We start from the raw sequence: 20468 nt of genomic DNA on the forward strand, positions 1-20468 counted from the left end.
CTACTCTCTCCAAAAAGGTGACTGGGATGAATTCGTGCAGAGCAAACTTCTACTTCAAAGACAACCATCCAACTCCAGTTATGGGAAAGACATAATACTGACACATCTTTCTAAAGTACACTGTGGATATTCAAGTTTAACACAGATTTATGTAGCAAAACAGCCTGTCGCTGCAACTCTCTCTTCTAAATGCATCCACGTTTCCTTGTGCTCGAGAAGTGAAATACAACAAACACTCCTTGGATTTGCTTTTTTAATATACCAATAGCAACCTTTTTCATTAACATATATACAATGAAAAGTTAACAATGATCTTAATTTAAAGATTGACCACAAACCCATTCCAAATCAGACATACAGGTACATCTTACCTTTACTGATTTTGCATCAAGAACATGACAATTATAAACACAGCGGGGAAGTAGGCCATTTTACAAATTTGTTTTACAGTCAATTGCCCAATTTTCTCCGTGGCACAAAACAAAGACAAATTACCATCTAAATGAGATGGCTCTATGAAAGCAACTATAAAACACCAAAGGACAAAACACAACTGGTACAGGTCACTGGGCATTTTGTGGAAGGGGAATCCACTCAGACACTTTGGGATGCAGGCACAAGGATCTGTTGCCTTTGACTGACCTGAGACTATAGATCAGTTTAGGAGGGCTGGTTAGGCTGTCTTCACCTAAAAGTATTCCACCAACTATGTGAAATCCTCCATGTCTTTTAAGACTCTGTGCAAAAATCCTGGCTTACTAAGAAAGAACGAAGAAATCGCTGCAGCGTCACAACTCTGTGCAAGGAAGATGTTACAAACACAATCATACCGCTAAGGCCTGCCAAGCTGAGATCAGCCCCAAAAGAATGGCCAAAACTGAAGCGACTACTACACTGTCACAGCTTTTAAAGCAAACTTTTCAAGGGAAATACGCTGGTATTTCCTGATGCTCAAGCACCGGGACATAAATCAGCAGGAAGATTCAGAAAGAAGGTTCACGTGAACGAACCTGAGAGGCTGCAAAGGAGAAATAGTGAGCGACAAACCTTCCTCTATCTGGTGATACCCACTGTGCAGACAGCAGTTGTTGTCACTGCAACAGCTACCCCTCTAGCTCCCCAATACCTCCCTCCCACAGCAACTTAGGAATGAAACAAAGACTGCAGCAAAAAACATTTACTAGTAATTAAACGTTCCCAGAGAATCGGACGATACAATTTACAGGCACATCCCAGGGGAGTTATGAAGTGAAGCATCCCCTCCGAGCTATTGTTCCAATATGATTTTCATTCACAGCACATCCACTGCATTGGGCAATAAGATAAGTCTTAGTGGGGGTGAGACAAATAGGAGCAGATGTTTCCTGTTTCTAGCCTGACTTTCATTTGGTTTCTGTCATTGCTGCCTATCCAGCTTAGGAGAGGGGGTGAACCGTGATGCCTAACACTTGTCCTATTGTTTGGGGTTTGGCAAAATCTGAGGAAGAAGGTTGCTCGCGGTGTAACAGAAAAACAGCCCATCGAGTAGATGCCTCTGTAACTGGCAGCAATGGAGGTTTAAAAGACAGTCAAATCACCCACAGTGATATCAGGCAATTACCAAATCCGGTAACAAACCGGAGTGGAGCTGGAACAGAGATTCCTTTCTCAGCCTAACTGGGGATCATCTTTAATACCGAAGGGCAAGAGACAGCAGTCCAGGCAATTTTATTTCTAATTTTGCTGCATTTAATGTCCTAATTCAGGTTAATTTCAGTATTGGGAAACAATACCAATGCTTGTGAGAAATGTAAAGCTTCTCCAAAGGTTTCCTAAGCTATATGTTTCAGTGGCAGGCTGTGGCAGTGGGTTCCTTAGTTAAATTACAAGCCAAGGCCCAGCAGTTCTTCCAACAATGGTAATTTATAGGAGTTTGTACGTGTGCATTAATAGTGTTTTGCATGTACACATATCCCTGCGCATCGAAGCTGTAACTGGGAATTTCTGTAAACTGAAGTGTTTTACAAATAAGTACTACAACACACTGCTTGCTGAAGAGGATTCAAATGTGAAAACCTGAGTTCATAGCTGTTGTTCCAATGTACGGCTACAATGTAAAACTGTAACCTGACTGCTCTGTTTTGATAATGAAAAGCAAAAGTAAAGTAAGACTGAAAGGTACATCCTTTTTTGTACAATACAACTAATTTTGACACAGAGTCACAGTCTCTTGCACAGACACAGCAGAAAACCTGAGATTTACGCAGGAAGAAGCGCAGCAGTTGGAGTTCCGTCCTGCAGGTCTCTGCTTTGGAGGAGACCGTCCTCCCAGCTGCTGTGTGTCTCAATTCACATCAAAATAATTTAAGTAGAACAAAACACTCTCCCTTTAAACCATGTGACAACACACAAATTTTTGTTTTTGATGACGTAAGAAAATAAGCATTTGTCTCACTAGGCAGGAAAAAAATGTTTGTTACACAATTAGTTAGGCCAACACTTAAGCTCAAAAGACAGAGGCCCACCAACCGCACAGGCAATAAGGTCCTCCCAAAAGAGAGCAGCTATACATTGCAGACAGTTGCTTTGAATGGATGGATGCTTACAAACCAGAGAACTGCAGCACGTTCGATAGAAGAGGTCAGTCATGCCAGGCAGACCACAGAGAGCGAGATTCTGTTTTATTCTTCCAGGTGCATAGTCTCCTTTGGAGAAAAGGGTGTGTGTGACATTTCTGGGAGGACCCACGAATACATTGAATCCTCTGCGAGCAACAGAGAAGCAGTTGTTCAGCTTTCCATTACATCTTTGTGCAATGTAAAGGGAAGACAACATACCAGAACACAACGTTAATTCCCATCTCCCTCAGATGTAACCCGCTCTTTATAGAGATTTTTTTCTTCAGGGCCTTGTATTCCTCACAGCACCTTTTCGGCCGTTGTTTTCATCACTCGGGTTTGTCTCACAGCTGCCTTTACAAGCTGCCGATATTGGGAAAGCTCTTCAGTTTCTCAGGAAAGTCATCTTTGTACAGGACAGGGTCAGCACGGTGCTCCACCACTTTCAGAGGCATGGTCCCAAAGACAGAGGCAAACTTATTGATGCATTCAGATCTGGTGAAAGGGAAAGCAGTGTAATTAAGAACCCCAACAACTGGGCTGGCTACCAGCTCCCACACCAACATAACTGGTAGAAACCTTCCCTCTTGCGCTTGGAAGTACTTCGGCCATGCTGGCTACCAGTAAATAAAAAGAGAGCCTCGCTGCAGAGAGAACTGAAAAGAAGCTGATGTTCTTTGATTTATCCATTTAATCAGAGAGACGAGCAAGGGGATGCTGGCAGCAGCACATGTGCACATGGAGGTCAAAGCTTCCCTTCTCCCTCCCCCTAGAATTCCAGTCATTCTTAAAGCAATGTACATGCTGTAAACCAGAACAGATTAACTGCCAACATGTCTCTTAAAGGGCCACTGTTGGGTCAATTTGGCTCATAACGAAGGTAAAAAACCAAGCCTTTGTGAAAACGGAGTTCTAAAAAAAAAAAAAAAAGCCTGGGTTTTTTCAGGCTTCTTCAGAAGCTCTATCTTTTCCCACAAAAATAAACACGCCTCAGTGTACAGGCAGCACTGATTGTACTGTAACTTAAAAGTGAAGCTGAAAAAGATCTATACAATGAAACCAACTAGTTTATTTTCCTTGTCTAAATAAAGAGATATTGAGCAGCAAGGCATCACATCAGCACAAAAAAGATCGGACCATTGATAACTCTTTCAGTTTTAATAATCTCAGGTGTCAGTAATGCTGTGGAAGGGAACAGCCATGTGCTTCAGAAAACAAGCAAACAGATGTTTAACCTTACACCGCTCCTTTAACTCTTTCACTGAAAAGCACAGTACCTGTGGAAGCAAGGCAGGGAAAACTCGGCTCATCTCACCTCAGCCAGCGCTCAGCTAACATTAGCTGCGTACTTTATAAAACAGCTTTTAAGAACTTCGGACACCAAGAATCCTGACAACAGTCCCCAACACACAACATAACAGAGACGGCTACCAGAAAACAGGTCACATTTCTTTTGCCACTCAAAAGGGAAAACAAAAAAGAAATGAGTACTTGGACTCAGCTATGTGCTGATGTGCTGCAGGCGGTCCCAGAGCAGGTCTCTCGCTCTCCAACCACTGCACCCTCTCCCGACCCCTTCGAAGCATTAGGGGGTCACGACGGCTCCAGGATAATTTTCCTCAACAGACCCGGTCAATCACACCAACTGAGTGTGACAGTTTTGTGATGGGGACTGCTCAACACTGCCCCAAACACTCTTTTGAAGTAGATGGGACAGCAAGACTGGTTTTCAAAATTAATTCCTCAGCCTCTGAGCCATCCCATGACTCCCTCCTTAACTAGACTAAATGACTGGAAAACACAAAGCCCAGGCTGTTAAAAGTGCTACATCTCTACATAGCTGTTTCAAGCTAGAATGGCCATATTTCAGGCCATTTTCTGGCCTGAGAAACGTGTCAGAAAACTGCTTCATATGGGTGATGCTTGAAAAAAATATTTATACAGGTAAATGCAGATATTTCACTTTCTGCTACCTTCTCATCCCCTCATTCTTCTTCCTACCTCCAGATTCAAATCTTTGGACTAGGAAGCAAATGAAAAGGAATTCAGGGTGTAAGAAGAAACCGTGTGCAGAGGGAAGCAACCTCTAGACCTGGCACAAGCACAATTTGCTCCAGGGTAGCACAGATCCGAAACAGCAAAGAAGCCATCAGTCGGGACTGAAGCAAAGAGACCCAAGTAGCTGTTCAACGTCTGCAATAACAAGGTGAACCATCAGGAGGGTGAGCTTTGGGCCCTGGGCACAGAAAGGTTACGGTAACACGGAGAACAGGAATGGAGTGCTTTCTCCAGGAACACTAAGCAGTTTCTATTGCCTCCTCGAGATGCCCAACACCTTTAAAGACTTCTGATTTTCAGATAAGGTCAGACTTCCAAATCATCTGTTACTTCTGAGAAACGTGGCTAACCGTAATCCAAGTTATGTGTATTGGAGAAGTCTCATGGCAGGAAAAGCACAAAACTTCACAGGCGAGGAGGTGGATGCACGGGGAGATGTGCGTGAGAAGTCTGCACAGCTGCTGGCCCTCACTGGTTTCTGGAATACTTTCCTTCTTCTGGTCTACTGGTTCAAATCCTGCCAGTAATGACTGAAAGACATTGTAATGCAACAGCTGCTTGGTGGCTGGTGTGAAATGAGTTAGTTATCTCAGCCTGCTGCCTGGTAGGCAGGCGTCCACATCAGTCCAGCCATTGTCCCAAATGGAACTAAGCGGCACCCTCAGAGCAAAAGACAAAACTAAATGGGTAGTGGAGACAAAATCGACCTCTTCCCTCCAGAGGTTATACTCCCAAATCAAAAGTGAGGTCTTATGAGAAAATATCAAGATGGAATCCTTCTACGGCCAAACTTATTCTGGTGGCAAGACCATTCAAGCATACCAGTACAATATCTTTAACCATCAAGAAACCACTTAATTGTCAAAGAAATGAAAAAATGAAAAATGGAAAAATCAGTATGTTCTAATCACTCTGGCTGCATCAGAAAAGTTAGTCCTCAGGAAATATCAAATTCAAAGATCAGAAACAGGCTTTTTTAGATGAAAGAAATGTCATACACAAGCCACAAAATGTATTCGAAGGAAAGTTGCCTCCTTCCAAAAATTTTATCTCCTGCATTGAACTAAATCACTTGAATTCCAAAGCCATTGCCACTTTTGGACAATATAAACCAGAAAGGATATCTAGAGCATTAAACATTCAAAGCTAGGTAGCCAAGAGAATGTAACATGTCACCTTAATATGGAGGCAAGGTGTTTTTCTTGGCTGTGTCGATAGCTTTGCAAATTCACACTAACAGAGGCATGTTTGCTTCCAAGAATTATTCTTTTTTTTCCTTGCTTTGCCGACAACATGCAGTTGTGCTCAACAAGGAATTAAGATTGTGTGAACTCACAGTTGAGAGTCCTGCTGCCGCTGGCAGACTGGGTGAACTTCGTGTCTGTTAAGGTCTCTCTCAATCAGTTTCCTCTCCCTTATAACCCAAACATTTTTTGGCAGGGTAAAACTGCACTGCAGCCTTTGGCCAACTGTTACCTGGCCAGTTTGCCTCTTAAGGGAATGGCTTCCTATTTTGACTCTAACAAATACCTCCATGTCCTAAATAAGACACTGCTGTTAATGCTGCTGCAGAAGCAGCTCAGCCCTTTGTTGTATTTATTGTACAGGCAGTTGCCCTCTAGGCTGCATTTGACAGAGTTCTCCATTTCTGAGAGCCAGATGCAAAGATGCTAAAGGCAGAAAACTTGTTGCTACTTACACAGCACCTGTAAATACAGGGATTATGAGATCTCCCTACAGCTTCTTCTGTGTCCTCATGTAAAGGCTAACCTAGGGCAAGAAGGAGATTCTTGGTTCAAAGCTTTCTTTAGTTAATGTGTTTTAATGATGGAGCTCGATAACCCTGGGGACTGAAGTCTTATTTATCTCAGAGAAATTACACAGCAGGAAGAATAGCCAAGTTGGCTTTCCCGTGATTCACTGTAAATATCCTTCAGTACTGGTAAAAAAAAAAAATCTCTTAACAAGAGACAGAGTTCAATTGTACCATCTTTCCTTTGTCTCTGCTGGGAGCAACAAAAGGCCCAACAGAACTGGTTAGGTACATGTCTCTCCCGGACAGATCTCCACAACTGACTTCTCAAACCTTTTACACTCACAAAACAATCATCAGGCAGTTGCTGGGCATCTCTCTGCTATTTGTGAACCAGAAACCTAACACTAGATGTTGTGCATGCCCATGACAACCCTGATAAACTGTTTGTTTCACAAACAGTAGGTTGATCCCTGGATATCTGGGTAAGTACTTAGCTCGGACTACCTGCTCGCTATTTCTGAATGCTAAAAACCAAGGAGTTGGGCACTTTGGGAAGCTGCCCGTGAAGCTGATAATGGTTCTTGCCTGATACCCCAGGTATTGTTCTTGGTACCCAACACTGTAAAGTTATCTGTACAAAGTTATTCTTTTATAATATGACGAGGAGTCCCTAATGCATGAACTTTTTCCATTCAGCTTCTCTCCTGACACTGAAAATAGCTAGCGTGTGTATACATATATATATATGAGCCATAAGAGCCTTACTCACTGCTAAGTTAGGAAAATTTGCTCTAGGAGTTGCTATCATTTATTATCCACTTAAAATGAATAGCTAGCTTAGAAGATTCAAAAAAATAAACCCTTTCAGATTTTCAGATAACTCCCTTATATTGAAGGTAGGTAATAACCACACAGGGCGAGAAGGTATTAGGTGTAGCATGCAGTTTCAGTATGATCTTAATGATCTTCAAAATGAAGCCTGTATACCCCCCCAGATTTTCTCCTGCACCCAGACTCTATCCCAGCATGTACTCCTTTGGCTGGGCAGATAAAAGTATGCGGATTTGCAGTCAATCTAACATTTCCCACAACCCAGTTATCTCCACTGTTGGAAACTACAGAGAAGCAAAGCAACAGTTTAAACATGTTCTCAATAAACTGTCAATGGTACTTTACTCTGAGAATACAAGAACTGCTATAGACATGGAAACATGACCTTTACCCTGCATTATAATGCACTTCGGAGCAAAAAGCACTGTTTCATCTTCTGTTTTATAGTGTTTACCTTAATGAGAACCTAGTTCACGACCAAAATTCCTGTGTGCTGTTGTAATGCTACTAGGATGATCACAGGAAAGCTCAACTGGCTTCAGGTAGTCCATCCTGTAAGCCAGGGCAGAATTGCTAGACACAGGACAACCTCTTGTGCTTCCCCTTCAGCTAACATCTAAGATCTACAAACCTTCCAGCCCCTTCCTTAAGAAGTTTTCCGCAGAGTAATTTTTACCATCTTCATGGGGTACGTTTTACATCTGACTTGCAATACTCCTTTTCTTAATCCAGCCTTATTATACATCCAGGCTAAATACTTTTGTCACTAACCTTGGCGGTTAATGCTCTTCAATGCCTGGCATGATGCCTGGTTAATAATCAATCAGCCAAAGTATATATGTGTTTGTGTGTGTTGTGTAATGTGTGTTTACACATCAGACAGACACATGTATGACTCTTCTTGCAAATAAGCACCCAACCTACTAACCAGTTTTACACTGCATAGATTACAATACATAAATATCATTTACATGAAGGCCAGTAAATAGATACAACACTTTAATAAAATTTGCTGAGTACTGCAGAGAAGGACATAAAAAAGCTCACTGTTAAGATGATAACCATGGTAACTGGTAAGATAACCATGTTATGTGTCTCAGTCCAAACCTGAAATGGCCTACTTTAAATGCAGGTCACTTTTTTTTTTATTTTGACACCTTTTCTTCCAGCACTATGGCTACCCCTGGTTACCTACCCCATCAATTCTATGGCTGTAAATTATTTTTCCCAAAGTTTGCAGGAGAGATGCAACAGCCCAAGAAGCCTACGATGAAATGCCTTTGTCAGTCCTAGATCTCAGGTGAATTCCACCTAATAACTAGTATGTACATTTATTGTCAGATAGCCCTTTTCAAACATGGGTGTTGAACAGCTTTGTAAAAGTGAAGAAACTCTCCCTTATTTGACACATTCAGAAGCCAAGGCAGAGGGAAGTTCAGTGTCTCGGTCAAGGCTGGGAAGCCATTTTACTGTAAAGCAGGGAATGCAACTCTTGTATTTACCAACTTTCTGTATTTCACTCTAAACATTCACTGCCTTTCCAAAAACATACTTCATTTCAAAATTAAATCCTCACAAAAATATAGTAATGCTGCCATCGTTAAAAAATGTGACATGCGATTGTGCAGGCAAATGCCCTTCATTAGTGGAAGCAATGTGCTTCACAATCTTTGGAGGAAAGACAATATACAAACATCAATTCAAATAACAGTATTAATAATTTATATCCTTGTTACTCTTTGGTAAGCTAGCAACTGTCTGGTTTAAAAAAATAAATCTCATACTCGTTACAGTTGATGTTCCACAGCAAAACAGAAATGTGGTATTACTGAAAGTACTGCCAACAACCTGAATTTCACACGTGTCCTATACGCTTTACAGCAAAACTGCTAAAAGTTGTGCCCTTCTAAAGTCCTCTTCTTATAGTAGTCCACTTTTCAGTGTCACATCATCCACTGTAGGAATGATTTATGCTGATCAAATCCATGCGACATTCTTTCAAAATTAGTAATTTACAGAAACACAATCAGTGACCATTTTTGATCCTAATTTAACGAGACACAGGATAAGATTCTAGGGATCAAAACAAGGCAATCAGAGGAATGAAGGGTGGGCACTCACCTTTCCACCATGTGTGTCTGGTCCAGTGATAACCCATCAATTGCCGTGCATTCTGGACATTTGAACTTCTTTCGTGGGGTCACCTGCAGAAAGGCACGCCAGATATCATCAAATATCAACAGAAGGGACATTAATCTCCTTGCACAGAGAGCAGTGCAATACCTCTGAACATGCCTGCAGTGTAAGCTGAGCTGTCTCAAAAAGGGGGGGGTAAAGAAGAAAAAAAAAAAAAAAAGCCACTCCATTCCTCCATTCAGCTCCATCTGGCCCGGCTGACTGCAAAATTCACAGGGGCCCAATAAAAACGGCTTGGAGGGGTTTTTCCTTCTGTAACTGAAAAGAAGTGGCGATGACAAGCTCCTTAATTCCTGTTTAATGACTGTTTTCTCACTGCCAAGGTCCCTGTATAAACACCATTTGTTCTTGCAGCCATAACAGCGATGAAATATAGCTTCCCATACTTCACCGTAACGTTAATCCAACAGACGCTCTTTTGCTCACTCCAGTTAATGGCTGACTGGCAAACTCTGCGAGACTCTCCGAATCACAGAGGTGCCAAATTACTCTGCTGTGCCCTCATACAGCTCAAAAACGTTTTCAGCAAAAACACACACTTTATCTTCTAAAGACTTTTCTAGGAAATGCAGCCACCAGTCCCAGTAAATGATGATAGACAGATGGGAAAATGGACCCTGCTAATTGAAGTAACGCCTGGTAGCCTCTAAATCTCATTCCAAGTTGACACACTTTGAAATGAATGTACAGAGTGAATGTCCAGACCTGAAAACGTGTCGAAACATGTCAGGAAATTAATTCAGGGATAAAAAGTTCAATTAAAGCTGATCTTGCAATTAACATTCTTGCAATTAACATTCCTATAAATCAGCTGTTGCCAGGCCATGACAGAGCGAGCTGTGGACAGTTGGCAATTTCTTTCCTCTACTGATCTCAAATAGTTAAAATATATGTATGTGGGCATGTATATATACACACACATATATATAGCTATCATTTAAATTACCTTTTTCATACCTCATCTAGATGGCTAAAATAACCACCAGAAACAACTGGTAGAAAACAATTCTCTGTTCCCAGTTAGCATAAAAGTTTTACTAAAAGGGCTTTTCTACCATGGAAGGAGAACAAGACACCATACCAGGGGTAAATGAGAGAAAAAGGAAGAATAAGTAATATATTGAAGCCTACTAAATGAATTTATATGAGTATGTACATCATGTTTTTAAACTCTATAAACCTAAACTGCAGAAAAGTCCCACCTTAATGACTGATTTGCCAGTGACATTTGCCACGAGAAAATTCATGGCAATATCTTCACAATTCATATGAGCATCCACCCAATTCTTGATGTCTCCAGGCATTTTGTAGGTGTAAAGATAGTTGAAATACTGCAGGATAGAGGGAGAGAGAGAAGATAATTTTAAATACAGATGTAGTAACTATAAGACTCTAAACGTTTCAGTCACCGAACAGCAGGCAGCTAAGGATGGATCGTGGGCATACTGCCTTCATCCAAGGACTACTTCAGCAGACAGAAAATAATTTTGGGGTGCTTAATTGCATAATTACTCCTTTCCTGACCAGCATACAAATGTCTCTACAATCGGTTTTCTTTTCCTAAACTGCTAGCCACAAAGCTACATTCACTGCAACATTTGCTATGTAGTTACAAGTCACGCAAACTGGCAAGAGTTCTTCTGTAAGTTCATGAAGGTAATCATTTTATTTTACAGGCAGAGACAAATCAGTTGTTTCCACAGCAACTGAAAGAGGCGTAGGGACAGTTTGCAACTGGTTCTCTGATTGGTGTAGAAAACATAATCACAGCACCATAAAACACTCACAGAACAATGACGAAACCACACACAGCTCTTTAAAAAAGGTTCATATTGTACATTGGTATACTACAAGTTGCATATTACCTTGTGATAAAACGCTGCCCCAGTGAGCACCATTGAGACTTCATTGGTCCATTCCGATTCATATTTCCATTTGTTCATCTCATGGTCCCAAAGATGCAGGCGGCCTGGATAACCAACCAACCTGTCAGGGAACTCACGCCAAACCTGAAGAAAAAAAAGATGTGACACGCCGCTAACCAGGCCTGCGCAGCAAGCAAACGCAAATGTGTGGATGCAACACATCTGCTTTGGGAGGGTAGAGTTACAGCGGTGCAAAGGCCACTTCACTTCTTCTAAGTCCCAATTCTTGGAATAGGAAGCTGCCTGGAAGAAGTACGAAAAAGCCCAAGCTTGCTTTGGAAGGACCTACAACTCAGGGAAGCCATGGCCGCAGAGCAAAAGGCCACTAAAGCAATACTAGCTTCCTTCTTGTAGAGAAATACAACCGACTATTCAAAAAGACTTTCACACTAACTAAAAGCAAGCATGATTAAAATGGAACTTTTGATGTTAACTTCAGCAGATATGGCTACAACCTAACTACTTTCACAGCTGTCTTTGGACCTAACCAACCTGCTTCCTTCGACAGGAACAGGCTTAAATCAGGCTTATATTTTAATATTTCTGGTATTCTTTAGTGGGTGCTTGGATAGATCTACTGCTACATGGAAGGCCTCCTTGCCCTTGACTTGTTCCAGACAGCTGGATACAATCAAGATACCATCCTTGTCACTCCATACATTATTTTGTAGCTGACTACAGGATCAAACACAGTAGACAAGAACAAGGAGAAGGGCATCATTAACGCAACCCCAGTTCTCCACACTGCTGGCCACATTAAATAATGGACAATTTTTGTGTTAGGAAAAAAAGGAAGAAAGGATTATAATTATTTAGAAGGGTCTGAACGCTATTTGCTTGCTAAATACGCAGTTTGTCTTTTTGCTGATCAGTAATGAAGTTAGTATTTAACTGCATTATTTGCAGACAAATGACTCAAAATATGTCCTTTAATCCAAATAACTGCTCGGATTGTTGGAAGAAGACGAGTCTTGACTCTCCGACACACAGTGTTAGGTCACAAGAGTTTCTGTTTCAGGTTGGTGGTGTATAAATAAACAAGCACATACCCAAATTTCATTGTGTATGCAAGATCAACAATAACAACAAAATACCTCACGAATCCCCAACCTTCACTAGCAAACCTCTTTTCTCTGGTCAAAAGGCAAGGGAACCCTACAGTTGAACTTGCAGTAAAGAAAGTGTTATCTGGCATTCCACCACCCTGCAAACCTCACCTCATCAGCAGCTCACTTTGGGCACTTTTTATGTGCCAGTATGTTTCAGCTGGGAGGCCTGGACTATAAGGACTCCATGCAAGTATTTTGTCAAAGTAAATATGATAAAACAATCAGCTTTAAGTTCCTGCTTCTGTATCTACATTTCTGTGATTCTGCATGACTATATACCTTTTCATCTATACATCTCAACACATTTTATTGCTGTCAGTTAATATCGCTTCAGAATCCCATGATGAGAGCAGTTATTATTTCAAACGTACAGATGAGGAAACCTGCCAAAAATCATACAGGAAACAAGAATGGGAACCAGATCTTCTGACTCCCCGACTTGTACTTTATCCAGAAATCAATCTTTCTAGACAGTTCTAGGGCACAAGTACTGGGATAGTACTTAGATATGACAATGCTCTCACGGAGGGCTCTTGAAAGCAGAGATGATTTGGAACTCAAGGAAGAGAATTCATAGGACGTTGTTACAAGTCGGTGCCATCAGGTAATTAAAAAATACAGATTTTTGGCAGGCAAGCCAGCGAGGGCTTGAGATACCTATTTTGACATGATGTCAGAAACATTAATAAAGAATAAAAAACCAAGAGTTTTGGTATGGCCACTCCCTCTTCCAAAATTTTATTCCTTGCTCTCCATGACTCAAAAAATTAATGATTTAATTTTAATATTTTTTTAAACCTGACTATTAAAATGCCCATCTCCCAGCTGTTGGAAGGCACCACCACATACGCTGCTGAGGCTCAACAAAGGATTTGACAGAACACCACAGCACGACGCACCGTACCGGCAGTAGAGGGAATGGCAGGCGTATTAAAGGCAGCTGAAAGAAAGATTAAAGTCAGCTACTGCTTCCCAAGGGACTTCAGTGCCTTCACAATACAGAACCGTAGATTCATATCCCTTCTAGTTTTTGCCCTTGGTGTCACATTCAAGAGTCCAAAGGACACAAAACAAAAGCCAACTATAATGCATGTCGCTCATACAGATTTCTTTGTATCACTGTAAAGCTCAGCCCCACCCTGACTCTAGCCCCTGAAAATCGCCAGTTTGATGCATCTAAAAAATACCTTGGTTGCTTTGCACCAGGATTCCTTTTAAAAGTAATGCCACCAAAGTCAGTGGAAAAGCTTGGCTTTTTCACAATGCTCATCACTAGCCCATTCAATGGTAATTCCTGAAAAGGCTCCAAATGGCTGCATCCAGCTCATTGCCCAAATCCATACATATGTTTTGTGCCAAAATTAATATATACAGCTACTGCTTATAAGGAAGCTTTCAGAATAAAAATAGCAGTAACGATTCTTATACTACTCTCTATTTTGCACTACCGTCCATTTTCTTGTTTGATGGTTGCCTATAATTTATTAGTCTGTTAGGAATACATTCCATTTTAGCCAGTGATCTTATTAGTTTTCTCAGACTAAAGAAGGATAGCCTGATTTAATACTGGTAAGGGACACATCCAAGGAAAAACATATTGCCAAGTGAAGAGGAGGTATGCTTCTTTGCAGACAACACTATTCCAACGACTCTGCTAGACAACCCTGAAGATAAATATTTTTGGATGAAGCATCTCCCAGATGAGAAGTCAAACAGAAGTTCTGACTTGGTAGTTTTACTAAAAATCTTGCAGAAGACACCAAGAGAAAATGATAGTAATTTTGTTTCCAAGACAAGCTCCCCAAGTGACACAAGCAGCCTAGCTAAAACACCCTCCGGTCTCCCCCTGCCTCCCAGCCTCAGTCGCCCTGGGCTGCTTCGCTGTGCCACCAGAACAGCCGCCACCGCTCATGCTCCAGCGAGCCGGAGCACAGAGAAGCGCTTCCTTTTCCAGAACGTACTCCAACATTTACGCATTAAATTTGTTAGACTATATTAAGTCACATGCAACTCAGGAACTGGCTAATTACAACTAGAAAATTGTTAAATTTAATAAACAAAAATAATCAGCATTTCCAAAGCCGCCATGGCAACATCGTAAGAATGAAACACTGACTATCCTCTACAAGAGAAAACCCAATCAATCGGTATTCCTTCTCTCCTCCCAGAGCCCCATCCACTCTTAATTCCCCCCCCCCCGACCTCAAAGAGATAGCTTGTGCTATTATTAAAAACCAAAGCAAAATGTAAACACAAAGCCTATTAAAAGATAAGCGATGCTTCACATGCAAACAATTTGTAAAATAACTTCAATTTGAAGAAGAGCTTTGAATGTTGGCCAGCAGTAACCCATGGAGAAGTCTTTTGGTAAGCAGAATTGTATTATTCCTTCTATAAAGGAATGCTGAAAAACACATTTTTAACAGTCAAAATGGGTATGAAAGAATTCTTCTAAAGAAGGCATTCAAACTTTATGATGATTTTAGCCTAGTGAAATATGCAATTCATCAGAGGGTTGATTTTTTTTTTAAAGAATGCCAGAGACACAAGCACTGAAAAACAGCTCTGAGACAGAATAAGATCATCTACTAGCAGTAGGCAAAAAGCTTCCAACAGAAAAAACACAAACTTAGCAATGTACCAAACAATATTTTCTATGAACAAAAAACATGCACTCAGAGCAATAATCCCAATTTAGATTATTTATATTATTGCTGTCATAAAAATACTTTGTCTTTGTAAGGACAAAGTGCTGCATAAGTACCTAATAAGAAATCTTCATCAACTTCATACTTGGAAACTGCTTTTCAGGGTGATAGAAATGCTAAGCCATCTGTCCCGAGGCCAGCTGAGACGCAGAGGTGGGAACACTAGTACGTGTGCTTTTTAGTCCCACATTCAAATACCAAACGCTCCAGGAGCAGCCAATGGTTCTGCTTTAACTTTTTATGATTATGACAATCGAAATACTTGCTCCTTTTCTTGGGTCCCTCTGGTACTCCCTCTGTGAACAACAAAGATCGGTACGTGGGGAAAAGTTGTCTAGCCCTAACAGTTTTTTTCCCAGTGCCCAAGTCACGCCTGTGATTTCATCATGTAACTTAACAGAAATAGTTTTTTCAAAGTCGGAATGTCATGAGTATTCTTCTGCTACCTTAATACAGCAGCACACAGGGACTATTTTTCTGCTTGCTCCAATAGATTTACGCAATGTCATAAATCACTATACCATAATAGTTCACTTTTAACAAGTAAAAAATGTCTGACACTTTGAGTGTTACTATAATTTTTTATGGCTGAAAGTGTACAGAGATCAAAGTTTTCTGTTTTTTTTAGGCTTGCTCCATACATTCAGACAAGTCTGTGACAGAGGGGGTTTTGCCACATGTTTAAATGTAAAGTCTCAAGGATGTCAGGAGGAGAAAAAAAAATTACTGAATGTCACGTTTCCAGCCCTTCTTATGACCAAAGCAGAAGCAGACATACTTTTAAAAGAAAACTTTCTAGTAACATTATATGCTGCTACTGTTCCCTCTGGATGCCCCTGCAAATGAGTCAAGAGCTTGAGAGATACTTTTCTGGTAACACACATAAACAGATAAATAAATTATCATAGGCTGAGGACAATTTAAACATCTGGGAGCCAGCTCAGGCCTGTCAAGCAAGTCACAGACACTCAGGGACAGGAAAGATCAATCTTCAGCCCCTTATTTCTGTGCCAGAGAGTAGGAACTACATCACACACCCTCTATACGAGGAAAATTGTGTATTTATAAAGTAATCCACTGTGCTTCTGTATTCAAAGACATTTTTATTCATTTATTTGGGGGGAGGGGAGGGAGGAAGCAATCTCAAAATATAAGGATTCAAACTACCCACGGCTTTGAATCAACTACCCGCTCAATAAGGCATTTTAATTTTCCATCAATGTGGCTGTGTAGTAAGCTGAATTCCCAGAATCAAAAAGGAATAGGATTTATAATAAAATGCAAAAAACTGCAAAAGCAATAGTTTTTTGTCTGCCAGACTAAACAATCTCGTGTCCAAACAGTTACATTCACACACTGAATATAAGGATTGTTACTCAGATAGTTCCTGCAACCAATGCATATGGTCCACAGAAGGCCAATAAATTAGCCAGCACAGTCCAACAGCTAGACCTGGGGATGAAGCGTTGTAAGTCCCAACTGCCACCTAATCACACTGACTACAGGGGAATTCACGTCAACTTTTCTTTGCCTCTTTTTTTTGTTTCATGAGGGTAACCCTTTCCTGCCTAAGTGACCAGACTCAGTGTATGTGAAGTTACAGATACTCTCCGCTGAGGATGTTTAAATTAACGCTTCAGACACACGAGCGCCTCAGTTCTACTTCTCACGACTTCTGGCTGACACAGCTGAAACTCAGCTGCAGTTTGAATCTCTGCTTCAAAGCCCTCCAAGCCTGCTTTGCCAGTAGCAGAGATTCATTTGGAACTACTTACACAGTCACTTAGGTTTTTATAAAACTTATTTTTATTTACTTTGAGACAGCTCGATGAAAATGAAAATCAAACTGCAAATGGAGCCAGGATTTACACGGCATGCACATTATGGATTTGCTATCTTTCATCCCATCAGTTCACCCTCAAAACTAGTAGTTACAGCACCAACACAGACAAAAGTAAGTCAGCTTGCAGAACTGCCAAGCCTGGATTGCTCTGCTGCTGCAGTGCAGTGCTTAAAACATTCAGCGTAGACAACGGAGTACAGAGAAGGCAATATGTGGCCAAAAAAACCCCTTCCTTCAGTTGTCTTCTCTTCATTCCATCTTTCACACTTCATGTACTAACCCGTTACTCTTAACCTGGCAAGGGAAGTATTTCCTTTCTGGAGACACACATGATAGATTAAAGCTCTGTCTCCACTAAACATCTTTGTTACTACATCAGCATACCTACATTACCACAAGTCATTTCTTGAGTCCAAAAGCTCGTTACTTGCTAACAGTCCCTTTCACTTGAGAGGGAGAGAGAGCCATATTTTACCACATATGTATTCACATTAAAGAAGTACTTCCAACATCTCTTAAAAAATATCTTCTTGTGTTAACAACTACACTTAAGATGGTTAAAAATGAGACAACTATCACGTTTAGTTTGCTTTCTACCCTTTAGAAAAGTGGTTTTCATTATTTCATTCAATTTAGGTCGTAGTTTCGTGTTCTAGCTCTCATATATGAAGCCCGGTGTGGTTTTGCTCTTGATATTGCAGGTACGGGTGTGACTAAATGATTCAAACCTTTCTTAAAACATGATATTACATTTTCTAATGTTTATGATTTATGGACAAATATAGCATGTTTGTCTAAAATACACACAGATAACAGTAATGTCAGATTATGGACTGTGTCATATACTCAAATACAAATGGAAGACAAAAATTAAATCATTCAAACCAAAGTTTTGGAAGGAAGACAACAGTGTTGCTTTAAGTAAGTGCACTTTTTACCAGACAACTCAAATGCCTATGAAGACTTTCACCTCTTTGTACTGCCGTGGGTAACTGATTTGGACAAACTTTCTTTTTGTTGAAACCTTCGTTACAGCAGCAGCTGTTGAAGCTTTGCCATTTCAAGCATATGATACACGTGTCCCCTCCTTGACATTCTTCAGTTCCTCTTTTCATTGCACTCCACCTTACTTCGGCATGTCCCCAAGAGGCCTCCTCTGTTCCCAGCACTTAATCTCTGAAACTTGTCTTGTCCATCAAGACACATTAACTTGAATAGCACTTCTGGTTTGTCTGAAAACTGTTTGAAACTGTTAAGAAGAATGCAATTCACAGTCTCCAGACTGCTTCCATTACACCAATTACACAGCATTTTCTGGAGTCTCTTGGCATTACTGTGCCAGTTACCGAACATTTTCTGTTAGCTGGCAGTTTTTTTCCATAAAGTAATGACTATCTGTAAAAATATTTCAGTCAGCATTGAACTGTTACAGTAGAGAGAGATACGAGAACCTGAATCAGCAGGCTGTGCAGTGATTCCTCCACTTTATATACATATGTTGTATAATGGACAATGTTGAAGTGGACAGCCTAAGAGACAGGAAAAAACCAATTCTCTTACCTCATAGCCAAACTGGAGTTCATCTGAAGTTAGCATAATGATATCATCATCAATAGCCAACACTGCTTCTGTTTCTATCTCATCATATGGGAAGAAGCGGTTACTAAGTTTGTTTTCTGCAGTCCTAACAACTTTCAGGGGAACACGAATCTTTGGCCAGAGGGAATCTAGAGAGAAAAATTAAAAGCAATGGAATTCAGTATTATAATTTACTTCTGAACAAGTCTGCACATCTGCCTTAGCATCTCTTTACTCTTTTTTAATTCACATCTTAAACGAAAGCTTCTTAATGGCCAATTTACACCTGACTTGCAGTTAGGCAAACATGTAAGCATATGAAGGCAAGAGACAGCAGTTCAGCTACATTTCCCATTTCCCTCTTTTGCTCTCTACAGAGAGCTGTCTGGGGGATAGCTTGCCCACAACAGCAGTCTGCAATAATCACATAACAAGAGTCAGTGATGGTTTAGGACACACAGCAAGAAAAGATACTTTATTCAACTGCAACTCTTTAAAAGAATTTGAAGCAGCAGTATACAATCACTGACTGCAAGTCTAGGGTCATGAAGAATTTGAAAAAGAACGTTAGTTCTATCAAGGGCTGAGAAAAATAAATTTTATTATATCAATTAAAAATCTAGATACACCTAAAATGTTAATTACTATTGACAGTTAAGGAGTAGATTCTGTGTATGAGTAATTTCTTTCATCTTCGAAGTCCTAAGTGATAAATTAAGCTAGATAAATGCAAAAGGATTCTACTTGTGCCCCACAGCATCCTTACAGGTAGAATAGAGCACTAGAGTACATAATAATGAAAATTCACCAGTCAAATGATGCTTTAACTAGCAACAAAAAATCCTGTAGATACAAAACTGGATCCAATTCACTGTACAATGAGATTAGATTTCCATTTCTTGCTATGTGTTTGAAATGTAGCACCTTAAGTGTCATATTAACAGTTTCTGCAGGCTTTTGCATATATTCAAAAGTTATCAAAATCCTATTCTATTCCTACAAAAATATAAGTGCAGGCATAAGTATAGAGCACCAAGCTAAACGAAACACAGCTAAGGACCGACTATTAAACATTAATTCTAAATGCACATATTTAACCATACACATCTTCTAGCACAAAGCTTAACAGTAGTCATTATTACAGTACGATGCATCCCAAAAGCACCAATTCATCAAAAAGCAGTTTAATTAATAGCTAAACAAATAGCTAAACAAGTACAAATGCGATTTGTTGGTTTCTTCCAGCTTTCACAGTCAACATATTTTAATGAAAATTCGAGGGAAAAGAGAGCATTGTAAGATGAGTCTAAGTACCTTGTGAACAGTAGATAGATGAACACTTGAGTTTTTTACACTGGTGAAATGGAGGGAATGACAAGGGTATATGATAAGAAAAATAAGCGAAAATACTTTAAGACACCTGCAAAGTGACTGCTCAGAGAGTTTATAAGTTGTTCTCTGCGTCAAATGAACACGCGTATAAGGATACACTTCGAGGGAGGTGATCCTTCCGCTCTGCTCAGCTCTGGTGTAGCCACACCTGGAGTACTGTGTCCAGTTCTGGGCTCCCCAGTACAAGAGAGACATGGGCATACTGGAGAAAGCCCAGCAAAGGGCCACGAAGACGATGAAGGGACTGAAGCATCTCTCCTACGAGGAAAGGCGGAGAGAGCTGGGACTGTTTAGCCTGGAGAAGAGAAGGCTCGGGGAGGGTCTCATCAATACGTACAAATACCTGAAGGGAAGGTGTAAAGATGATGGAGCCAGGCTCTTTTCACTGGTGCCCAGTGACAGGACAAGAGGCAATGGGCGCAAACACGGAGGTTCCCTCTGAACATGAGGAAACACTTTTTCACTGTGAGGGTGA

At 40.6% G+C, this 20468-nt stretch overlaps 1 protein-coding gene across 2 annotated transcripts in view; it reads right to left on the reverse strand.

Moving 5' to 3' along the window:
* Positions 1-235: 235 nt before the first annotated feature.
* The window catches only part of EXT2 (exostosin glycosyltransferase 2), an 81565-nt gene continuing 61332 nt past the window's right edge, over positions 236-20468 (reverse strand). The window contains exons 10-14 of one of the 2 annotated variants that reach the window (XM_075152352.1): positions 18584-18750; positions 11304-11447; positions 10641-10769; positions 9364-9446; positions 236-3092 (exon numbers count right to left, since the gene is read on the reverse strand). In XM_075152352.1, coding sequence (XP_075008453.1) covers positions 2954-3092; positions 9364-9446; positions 10641-10769; positions 11304-11447; positions 18584-18750 — 662 coding nt within the window. In that variant the 3' untranslated portion in view covers positions 236-2953. Of the gene's footprint in view, positions 3093-9363; positions 9447-10640; positions 10770-11303; positions 11448-15165; positions 15477-18583; positions 18751-20468 lie in introns of those variants that run through there. The other variant, XM_075152353.1, reaches the window with a different exon arrangement.

The sequence above is a fragment of the Calonectris borealis genome, chromosome 5 (genome assembly GCF_964195595.1).
Source record: "Calonectris borealis chromosome 5, bCalBor7.hap1.2, whole genome shotgun sequence".
Classification (NCBI taxonomy): domain Eukaryota; kingdom Metazoa; phylum Chordata; class Aves; order Procellariiformes; family Procellariidae; genus Calonectris; species Calonectris borealis.